Below are 11,533 nucleotides of genomic sequence, written 5' to 3' on the forward strand. Positions count from 1 at the left end.
TTTCTAAGCCAGGGAAAGTGGTCTCTCAGCAGCTTTTTCAGTTACCATTTCGTTCAAAATTTACTTGGAGCCATAAAATGTTCTCTATCAAAGTTGACTAGTCCTCTTAACAATAAAATCTTCATGTGGCCAAAAGCCACAAAACTCAAAGACAAGGAGAGGAGGAACTTTACTGGGGATTTTATAGGTAAAAGATGAAAGTACCTGTCTTGTGATCCTGCAACTTCCTCATGGGATAAAACTCAGCTGGGCTACAGAAGTAGATTCTTTGGGCAGCAGCAGACATTTCCAGGCTCTCCCTGTAGCTGAGAACATGGAAGGTTCAGCAGCTCCTGGTTGCCAGGAATGCCACTCCAGGCAGGAACTACACTGCCTGCCAGCAATAGCAGAGCCACAGCTGACCACTGGTGTCCTAAATTGATTCTTCTCTAATATTCTGGCAAGGAACGAGCTTATTGCAAATTTGATTTATTTTTTATTTTGAACTCATTGGCAAAGTTCTGCATCAGAGAGGGAACTAAGATGAAACTTTTTTTAAAGATTCTGAATCAGATGATACCTGGAGAGCTGACCCCAAATTCCAGGGGCTCTTGGCAAGCAATGCACCGTGCCTTGAACTCCCACTGGAGTCAGTAGCAAATTTTGCTGCCTGTTAACCTAATTTGGAGTAATAATGAAAAAAAGGATGAGCTGTATTTATCACTGACATTTTCTTCTTTACAGGGAAAATAATTGAAATATGACTAAACAGAAAATGTGATTTTGGTTGGCAATTACTGTGACCTTCTTTTTGCTGGCCAACCTGATACTTGTTTAGTTTCTGTCTAATCCGTCAAGAGTGTTGCATCCCGAGCTGGCTCCCTCAGTCATTTACCAGGCAATGTCATTCCTTCCATTAGCTTCCCCTCCTGTCTTGGATTAAATGTAAACATTAGTGCTTGTCTTCATTACCAAGGAAAGTCAGCATTTCCCTTGTTATTCTGTTGACAGTACTCAATTATTTCCATATTTTCCCATCTTGATTACTTTTGTTTATTTAGGGAATACAGGTTTAATTCCACTATGCCAAGTCTCAGCTCTCTGTGATTATGTTTCTAGGTGCAGGTGCACTGTTTTCTCTGGGCTATTCAACTCAGTGGGAATTTCTTTTTTTATCTTAGGGAAACTAAAAATAATAGACTAAAATGAAGGATGATCTAAAAACTCCCAGGGCTTGAGATTATGGCCTAAATTTTTGAGCTTTTTAGGTCATGGATCACTATTAGTATCAAACATATGGTTGGAATGCAATTACATGCCCTTGGTATTTAAAAAATAAAACCAAAGGCCAGAAAGAGTGATTGCTATAAAGCACTGTCCTCCACTTCATCACTGCCACCATGTTTTCCAGAAAAGATGATGATTCTGTGTGATTCTAGGAACATTTTTAAAATTTGCTCATTTTTTACATTCCCAGCTATTATTGTTATGATGGATTCAAATCTGGATCTGTCCCTGAGAGTGTCACATGAGCTCTCTCCTGCCTTGTTGCACATGTTAATATCATACTCTGATCTTCAGGAGAAATGCAGATTCTTGATGCACATGTTAATATCATACTCTGATCTTCAGGAGAAATGCAGATTCTTGAGAGGAGCAGCTGATACCTCTTGACGGAGCAATTGAAACTCAAGCACTTCCTTGGAAGATCAAAACAACATGTTTTGATCGCAACTTTTCTTTATCATTCCATTTGCTTTTATGGTGATTTTAAAAGAAGGGGCTTGTTCTTTAAAATAATGATGGTAATAGTTTGTGCAAGTTTTTTATGGTGGGCAGTTTACTTTTGAAAGGCTCAAAACAAAGGACAGCTAAGTTGCTTTATTCCTATGGAGACTGTTTCAACTGTGTTGAACGCTGTGCTTGGTAGTGCTTTGGGGCAGATATTCTTACCTGGCTGAATTTGGAGCCAAGAAGAGTCAGGGAGCAGGGAGGGGACAGAACCTCTCAGCCAAGTTGCTCCAGCAGGGCCATTACCCAGCTCAGAACTAAGGCACCAGGAGCTGTTGCTCCTGAGTCATGGAAAAACAGGTGGCAGATTTCCAGGGGACTGGTGACTGTGCTGCCTTTCCCATGAAGCTGAATTATGAAGTGTTGAAGGCTGAAAGTCTCACACGGTAAAGCAAGGCAGGAATATGCACCAGGTTTTTAATTGCCATTAAAATTGCCATTAGTCTGACTAAGTACATGAGTGAGCTCAGTATCAGCTAAATGATAGGGATGAGCAGTTAGGAAGTAATATTTTAAGCTTTCAGATTTTTCTTTTTTTTTTTTTTTTCACTCCTTATCATGAAATATGATTGATTTTTTGCATTTTGTGTAAACTAGAGGTGGGAAGTTCTCAGGTGTTAGTGCTTAACTCCTTTTACAGCCTTCTCATACACTGGTGTAAACTCTGTTCTTATGCCCGATGCCAATCGTATTGATTATGGGCTGTTTAAAAGCTAATTTGGTAATTAAAGTTGTCTTCCTTCCATGTCATTTTTGTGTGCAAACAACTTGTGAATATGGAGGAGGAAGTGCCTGGCTAGTCACTGTAATGCACTGCTGCCTCAGCACATGGAAATTGCTACTTGTCAAACAAGAGATTTAGTCCTTTTATTTTCACATATGAGATGCATTGTGAATCCTGATGCACGTCTTGTGTCTTTAGTTACCTCAATATTTTCAATAAAAATGTATTCTAGCTGTCTTTGCTTTCCTTAAAGATAATTACTTACTAGCAGTAAGTAAATCCAGATATTTACTGAGCACTGTTCTTCTGAAAGTAAATCCTACGTTTTGTTGTTATATAAACAACCTTGGAACATGTTCTGCCTCTGAACCACTTGTTCACTGAAGCACCTTTCCCTGTGTGTGGTAGATGGTTCTGCTTACACAGGTTCAGCCAACCCCTGGTAGGAGGAGAATGAGGAGAGCTGAATGTTGGTGATTTCTAGATGGAAAAGGGTGGAAAAGCCAAGGTGACTGCCTTTCAACACAGCACAGAAATACACAGAACAGTTATACCAATCATCAATAAATGTAAATGTGTGTTCAGTTGAGGTTTCTGGCTTTCTAGTTAGCTGTGAAGGGATCATTTGCAGCAGCACATGCATTATGTGAGCCTGGCTGGGGCACCACAAGACATGGGAAGTAACCATTCCCAAATGCAGGTGGTGTTGTGCATTGGAAAGCCAAGGAACGGGACTCTGGGTGTAAGTATTGCTTGGATAAAAGGTCACCTTAAAGGGTTCTGAGCATTTCTTGAATGAGAGTGTATTGAATTGCCAACATTAATCATAGGTGTTATTCATTTATATAACTAATGGATACAGTAACCATCTTGTTGTGCCAACTTCAAAATAAAGTTAGCAGAAGTAAAAAAAGATCCTATCATTACAGTTAGGTACAGTGCCATGGTTTACAGAAAAATTCAACTATCAATGCAGATATTGATGAAGAAAGTCTTTATGCTGGGATGGAAACTGAATTATAGCAGGCAAATGTTCAAGTCAGGGTAATTTGAATTATAACAAATGGCAGCACAATTATGTGTCATTATTTCACAGCAAGAAGAGATCAAATACTTCATGAATACTGTGTTCTGCTCTAGAAGTGTGCATGTGGAAGTAGAAGGAGCTGTACATTAACCAAATGGTTGGACAGAATATTAGAATTAATGCTTTTCATTTATTGAAATTTCATTTCAGATCTAATCTTGATGGGAAAGAATTATTCAGTTTGTAACCTGACAGCTTTGCTTTAACAGTGTCTTCAGGATTTTCAGTGTTGAAGGGTACTATGGAGGGATTATCTTACCCTTTCCTCTATCTCTTCTGTTAATAAGTGACTATTTAAGCATCCCAACTCAGCCATTTTATTAATGGAGGGAGATCAGAGTTTCTGTGATCAGTTTGGGAACAGTGGCAGGAATGTGGCTCCAATTATTTTTACACTTCAGCAACTGGAAACAGATATTTTACCCAGTTGACTGCAAAGCATGAGTTACTCCATTATGTGAAATGATTTGATGAATTCAGAAGTTTAGTTAATAATGCCACAAAAGAGGTGTTTTATCTGATTTTATGTTGTATTGGCAAGTCAGAATTAGTTCTCAACTGTCTAATAAGGATATCATAATGTAGTCTAGATGTTGTTTAATACTACCTTTCTGAGGAGGCTGTCTGCCTGAGTCCAGTTTACAACATTAATATTGGGGTTATAACCAGATATTAGATTATTATAATGACCAACAAAGAATGAATAACACAAGAAGCTGGCAAAAGTCACTGAATTTATCTGCCTTTTTTTCCTGATGTGTGTTTAATACAACTCAAGCAGAACTAGAATTGTGAATGTTTCCAGAGATGCATTTATATGTGAGCCAGATCTGGAGACAGATATATGAAATACCTGATCCTGTGCTTTGCTGCACTCCCAAGGTGGGCTTATTGCTTCTGATCTCTGGCTGATACAAAAGTATTTCCAACTGCAGACATGTTACACTATTTTTATAGAAACTTCTCTAATTTTATCTGAAGAGGAGGCAATGGGATGGGAGATAAATTTCTTCATGTAAACGTTCACAACATCAGCCAAGACAATACTGCAGTTCCATGTGCTGAGCATGGAAAGAGAAACCCACCAAATGCAGTTTACATTTGGATACAGGGAGAGCTATAAATCAAAGGTATGAATAAACCAGCAGCTGATGAAAAGGACCGGTTATTTTAAGCTATTTTCTATAGATGCACCTCAGGCAGAACTTGACACCAAGACAAAATCAATGAAACTGAGTCGTTTGCCAAACAAACGCTGGGCAGATCAATCAGGAATGCTTGAAAGCTAAACAATGGCCTGGTGGGAAGGAGGAATTGATTGCCTCAGCAGGCTGCTGCTTTTCTTCAGAATGGGACAAGGAGAGAATGCAGAAAAGAACTTGAGCCTTTAATACACGGACATTCCACTGCTGAACAGGGAAAGGCCTGGCCAACCCCTGTCTGCCTGCCAGGCTCGACCTGGAAAATTAAACTGATTTAATTTTCAGTGGCTCAGAAGGCAAAAGAATAATGTTGTATTCAAACCAAACAGGTGTAACTGGGAGGTTAAAGAGTCAGTGCTGACTGCAGGGACTTGGAGTGGCTGTTCTGGAAGAGTTGATGCAGCACAGCTACTCCCTGGTTTAGATCTGTGTATTTTAAATTTGTATTTTAGTCGGAGTGAAACAATCAGCTACAGGTGAACCCTAACTCAGCCCCCTGAACTAGCCTAGAGACTTTCTACTGAACGAGACAAATGAGGGGGTTTGCAAGCACTGCAGGTAGGTGCGGCTTATTCCTCCCTCTGAAAGACAGGGTGGCAAAAATAGATTTGTCTCAATTTCATCTTTATGTGCATTTGCCAGAAATACTGACAGGATCATTTTATGGTCTTCATACCTCTGCCCAAGAGTTCATGGCATCTCTGACCTGTCCAACTGTCTTGTCATTTAGAAAGGCGTCTTTTTTAGTGCTAGAGACTTTGTAGGTATCAGTTGACCTCAAGGCCAGCCTAGATTATTATATCCAGTAATGGGAGACAAGAGATTGGACATGAATCTTTTCCTCCTACTTGATTACCATGTGTTTTGGGGGTGGGTGGTCATTTTGGTAAGAAAGCAGGAGCTGAAACCAAAATGAGATGGCGGTTTCCTCATCAGGTTATGGAAAGGGGCTGAAAGATATGTGCTTTTAAATTCATGATCCTTTTTAATACTTTGAACTTTTCCCCCCATAGAACATCTGGACTGTGGAAGTTGAGTAATTCGATTTCAGCTTCAGTTTGATTTTTCATGCTGGATGCATGAAGAGCTGATTCTTCAGATATACGTTGCTTTCTGTAAAGCTACAAAACATAATGATTCATCTTAGTATTTGGATTGTCATTATAAAAATTAGCTAAGACATTTAAGACAAATTACCTGTAATTTAGATATTAGATATATCTTGTTCTGGAGTAGCATCATTTAAATTAGCAGAATTACTTGAAATGTCTGTCCTTCATTCCCAGACTCTGGTGTTCATGGAATTATCCTGGGTGATCTGGTTACCTCAGCCATGCCTGTCAGAGCCCACTGACATTAATTCATATCTCTTCATTTTAGGGGGATTCCTCCTGCCCCTTTTGCCCTTTCTCCTTTGGATGGCATTGCTCCCCATGGGCTGGCACTAATGTCGTTTTGAGGACGTGCCAGCAGGAGGAGCTTGTGGATTAAAATGTGCTTTCAATAAAGCAATCACCAAATTACAGTAATTGCATATAGCTCTGTGCTCTTTTCTGCAATGGAAACTACCATGTACCTGTAAATTTGTCTGTCTGCTCATAAAGCTCATTAACCTATTTTAGATTGAGCAAAGCCCAATGAGATAAAAATTTAATTTTATGTAATTTAATTTTATTCCATTGTATATTTGATAATTAGGTTATTTTATGTTTACATGTTCTGAAAAATATGTATCTTAACACAAAGTCACAACTCTCTGAAGCCAATATCCCATACTCTGTTTTACAATCATTAAGAGCATCAACACTGCATTGCTCAATTTTATAAATAGTATAAAAATTATGAGTAATAATATTCATGTTGCTAAAAGAAATCCATGCTAATGAGCACAGCTGAAATTGGATTCACATGATCAGAATTCTCTACAGCAACTTAGATAACATTGCTGAGTTTCAAAATAAGAAATTGTGGGGCCACAGTTGGAAGTCCAATTATCCTTGGCTACCAAGAATTAATAGCATGTGCTAAATTAATTTTTAGACTTTTTATTTTAGTGACAAGAAAAATAAGGAATTAAAGATCTAAGTTGGTCATTTTGTTACTGAAGAAGAGAAGGATGTGTACCACAGGTATTTTATGCATTTTTTCACATAAAGGTTCTTAGTTACCTTGGAAGACTAAATACTATAATAGGAACGTGATGAACCTTGATGTAGGAAAATCATTTATTATTTTAGCTAAGACTCTTTTAGAGTTTTCTGCTTAGAAATTTAGACAAGTTAAATAACACAATTCCATTAAATAGACTTAACACTTTTTTTCTGTTAATCTTTAGCGTCTGAATTGAACCTCATTTTTCCACAGTGTTTTTTTCCTCTTATTTCTGTGGGAACAGCCAGTGTGTGGGCACTGTAGTTACAAAGGTAATGGCTACCAGTGAGACAGCTGCCCTTTTGTGCCCTGCTACCTGCAAGTGAATTTTCCACTCAGTCCCAGGACATGTTAAAGGCTTTTACTCTGGTCCCATCTCTCCCAATGGGTGCTCAAAAGACCTCAGTAGAGCCTGAGTGTGCCTGTGCCCCTGGCAGGGCTGTGTGACCTGAGTGTCAGAACTGTCACTGCAGGAAAAAGGGAATTGCACAGAGAAATTCAGGGATTGTTTTAAAATGTATCTCTATTTGGTTAATATGGCCAGAACTGCAGATGAGCGATTCCTCCCCTACGGACTTGTTCCCACGTTCTGAAGATAGGTATTATAAGGTTGGGGGCTTTAACTTTTTTAAAAAGAAGCTTGGCTTTGTGTGCTGTGTGATTTGATTGCCTAGCTGAGTTGCTAAATGCAAACCAGTTTTATTTATTGATCTGTATGTAAGCAGTTTAATTAAAAACCATGTGGAGACCTCTAAAAGAATGGCAAAAGTACAATGCTATCCCTTTATACTGTAGTTTTCCGAGGAGTCTATAGCCTGAATGTCACCTAGGTAAGCTGGAATTTTCTGTTACTGCTTGTTTTTGAACTTAATGTTCTTCTCCGAGTCTTTTCCAAAAGGCTCATTCATGTCAGACTGTAGTCTGTTGTGGGTCAGAAGAGACTGAAGAATTCCCAACAGGGATGTATTACTAATGTACTTCATCATGTAATGATACATCCATCCATAATTAGAGGATTGTTAATCGGGCATCATCCAAGCTCTTGTCTATTTTGCTTGTACTTTTATCACTTCAAAATGCTTTTCCCGCCATTTCTGAACCGCAGGTCATGGAGGTACGCTTTTATCCTGTAATTTGTAATCTTCCATTAAGTATCGGAAGTTCTACCAGCTCTCATTTCTGAAAGAGCCCATTCTGTAATTCCCACTTGAGACACCAGCAGAAAGAATGCAATTCCGTGATGCTGGAGATGTGTGCTGTACTTTGCAGTCATGTGCCAGGCTCTCATAACATCTGCTTTTTTCATGTTTGAAATAACCACGGGAGAATTTCCATGTAACATCAATCAGCTGCTCGTGTCTCTATGTTTTGTCTCCCCAGTGATATCCCAGCCTCTGGGGAAGCAGCGAGCAAGGGCAGCCGCTCGAGGGTGACCACGCGCTTCCCCAAACTAGCCCGCAGCCACCCGAGGGAGCCCCGGAGCCTGGAACCCCAGAGCGGGGACCTCTGACCCTTCCTCCTCGCTGGGAACACGGGCACCACGTACTTTAAGTTGTTCTGTGATTCCTTCCTAGCCTGTATTTATCATTTAAGCTCCTGAAGAGACTACAGCTGCAACAACTTAAATCCTGAAAAGAGACATTCATTACCAAGGGTCATATCCTGATTAACTACTTTGGAAGGCAGTAATCACTTCCTCAAAAGAATACGAGGGCTCTTCACCAGAGCTCAGCAAACTGATGGCATTTTCTTTGTTTTGTAAAGCTGCACTGCACATATTCTCCTTTGTTCCCTCGAGGTCCTTCTTTTACAATGAATTCCTTGTTTGTATTATGTTGTCTCCCTTTTAACATGTACATTTTTCTGTTCCAGAGAGACATGGCTATTATGTCGAGACAATTTTTTTTTTTCCTTAGAAGAACAGTTATGATTATCACTACTTAATATGTCAGAAGGATGTCCTGAAAAGAACCTCACTAATTTATTACCTTTTGTAAATAGAAGGACTTGGTTGTTTGGGGTTTTTTTTTATTGTAAACCTCTGACACATAAAAGTTTTTAAAAAAACTTGACGATGTAGATGATGAGACAAACGTTACAGGTGGAAAAATAGCTTTTGTACATTTCTAGTTAGATATTCTCAATAGCTTTCATTTGTGGGAAGTGTTCTTTAAAATCAGAGAATGTAATAATTTTTTAGTAAAATTTTAGTCCTGCTGGAAGGCAGGTGCAATATTATTAATTTTTACAAACCACTGCAAGGATACACAAAATTAGCATGGTGCAAAACAGTGCTTTCAAGTTTTGGGTTATATTTTGTTATTAGTTTGTTGCTGATGTTACAGAATAGTCCATCGTTAATCTGATTTTGTAAAACCCTTCACATGATGATACTTAAAAAATTGCCTGTAATGAAAGTGCCTGTTACCCATCACCTCTTATTGAAAAGTAATTTGTAATGCTACTACTGTAAGAGTGACTAAAATATTGACAAGAATTATTACAAGTGATGGAAGTCCTGACATGGATTAACTGGAATCCAGTTCAGTATCCATTAGCTGCACTGCCGTAGGCAGTTAATTATGTTTTAGCTATCTTCTTCTCTTCATTAAGTTTAACCAGTATACATTCAAATTTTCCATTAATTGTATTCTGGTTTTCCTTTGTGTAAGAACATCTTTCTTCTCAGAAGTTTTTTTCGTTAACGTTACTTAAATTGATGTATCTTGTCATTTTTATTATCCGTCATTATATTAAATTCTCACGTCAGTAGATACTAAAATCTTATATCATTCACCAGAAAAAAAAGAAAAAACCAAGCTGATGATTAATAACAGATTTTTTTACCTCACTGCTTTGCTAAAGTTCTGGCAAACTGGAACTTTGTTCTGCAAACCTGTGACCATTGTGTGTTGTTCAGGCAGGTGAGTGGCCCAGCCATTTCCCGTGGCACTCCCTGAGTGAGAAGGGGGTTGTTAAACACAGTGAGGAGCATCAGTGCCTGAGGATGAGCCCCAAGGGCTGGATTCCTCCCCCTGATATAAATATGTAGCTCTCAGATTGCACTGAACAGCAGAACGTGGTGGAGAGGAGTGGAATTCACTCCTCAGGTCAGAAATTTCAGTAGTTGAAATACCACAAAGTAAAATCATGTCACGGAAATGAAACAAGATTTTTTAGTCAGTAAGAGTTCTCAGTCACGAGGTAGATAAACAGCAAAGCCCAAAGGGCAGCCTAGGAACAAGTGGGTTTGTTTTCATGAACAGATGAATTAATGTTGGTGTTTTGTGTAAGTTATAGCGGGACACTCATTTGAGAAGGCAAAGTGAGTAGTTTGTCAGTGAAGTAGCTTCTCCAAACTCTTTAGTCCAATGCACTGCTGCTGGTTTAGTTTGTTGGAAAGAAAAGTAGCCGTAATGATGGTCCCACTTTGAAATAATTCTGTTTTTCAGAAGGTGTAGACTTGTTTAATAGAAACATGGCACACATCTATTAATACTGAATTGCAAGTAAATCTGAAAGAAAAGACTGTGTGGAAACTTTTGTGATGCATCTGGCTCATGGAGCTGTATTCATTTTCAGGAAATAATTCACGGATTCAAATACTTCTTATTCAGAAAGTTACAAATGGTAAGAAATCTCATTTAGCACAGACTGAATTTTTTTGTTAGTTGTTTCGAAGGAATTGTTTGTATCTTAAAATTATTTCATCCCTGATTGTCTTGCTTCTTGTAATTTATAATGTGTGTATGTAGATCACATAAAAATACTGAACTTGTTTACCATGTACAAATTGCTCTTTGTTAACTGTAGCTGAACTGTGTGTCAGCTCCTAAGATTACAGTCTGCAAACAATGTTCACCCAGTGATACAAGATACCAGAATGGGGGCATTACTAATCCATTTAAAAGCTCAGCTCTGGTTTCTCTAAAATCGCAGAAAATAATCAGATGAAAGCTTCTCTTCACAAGGTGGCTTTTCCCACTTTATAGCCATGGTTATTTTGAAGATCAGTGAGGTACCTGTATGACTGCAAGCAGGTGCCCAGTGACAGGAATGCCCAAATTTTAGCACCTCAAGACGTTCTGACATGCTCTTCGAATCACATGTATCTGTTACAAGTCCCACTTCTGATAATTCACCAGAATCAGCAAAGTCTGTTAAGAAGGTTGACCAGCTGGAACTAAGAATGCCAAGGAGTTCTGTTATTCTAATGAGGCACCTGTAAGTGTGACAATTGTTCCGTCACTTGAATGATTTGATCGGTTTATCCTGTGTCACCTAATTTCATGCTCATGGTTACAGTTTTTGTACAGCTCTAACTTCCTCTGGCACTGGCTCCAAGCTCTCAACCCCCTGGATGTGCTCGGTGAGTGGCTGGTTTGACCATTCCTGTTGGTGCTCTAATCCCAGGACACAGGCTGGGCCCTGGAGCTGTTCCTGCAGGCCCTGGGCTATGGCCTGGCACGGGGCAGTGGGGAGGAATTTGTGCTATCATTTGCATTTCATTCCTGCCTCATCTGTAGATGTATTAGATCTCCAGGGCTTCTCATCAGTGACTATTCAAAATAAACTGTAAAAACGTGGCACAACTTTTAC

At 39.0% G+C, this 11,533-nt stretch overlaps 1 protein-coding gene across 3 annotated transcripts in view; it reads left to right on the forward strand.

The window, feature by feature from the left end:
• The window catches only part of SNX29 (sorting nexin 29), a 94,701-nt gene extending 84,952 nt beyond the window's left edge, over positions 1–9,749 (forward strand). Inside the window, exons 21-22 of one of the 3 annotated variants that reach the window (XM_027885450.1) lie at positions 7,730–7,764; positions 8,315–8,335. In XM_027885450.1, the coding sequence (XP_027741251.1) occupies positions 7,730–7,748 (19 nt within the window). In that variant the 3' untranslated portion in view covers positions 7,749–7,764; positions 8,315–8,335. Of the gene's footprint in view, positions 1–1,456; positions 1,562–7,729; positions 7,765–8,314 lie in introns of those variants that run through there. The other 2 variants (XM_027885447.1, XM_027885449.1) reach the window with 2 other exon arrangements.
• The last annotated feature ends 1,784 nt before the right edge of the window (positions 9,750–11,533 follow it).

This window comes from Empidonax traillii, unplaced genomic scaffold (assembly GCF_003031625.1).
Source record: "Empidonax traillii isolate 1590-97213 ecotype Southwest subspecies unplaced genomic scaffold, ASM303162v1 scaffold166:size2381449, whole genome shotgun sequence".
Classification (NCBI taxonomy): domain Eukaryota; kingdom Metazoa; phylum Chordata; class Aves; order Passeriformes; family Tyrannidae; genus Empidonax; species Empidonax traillii.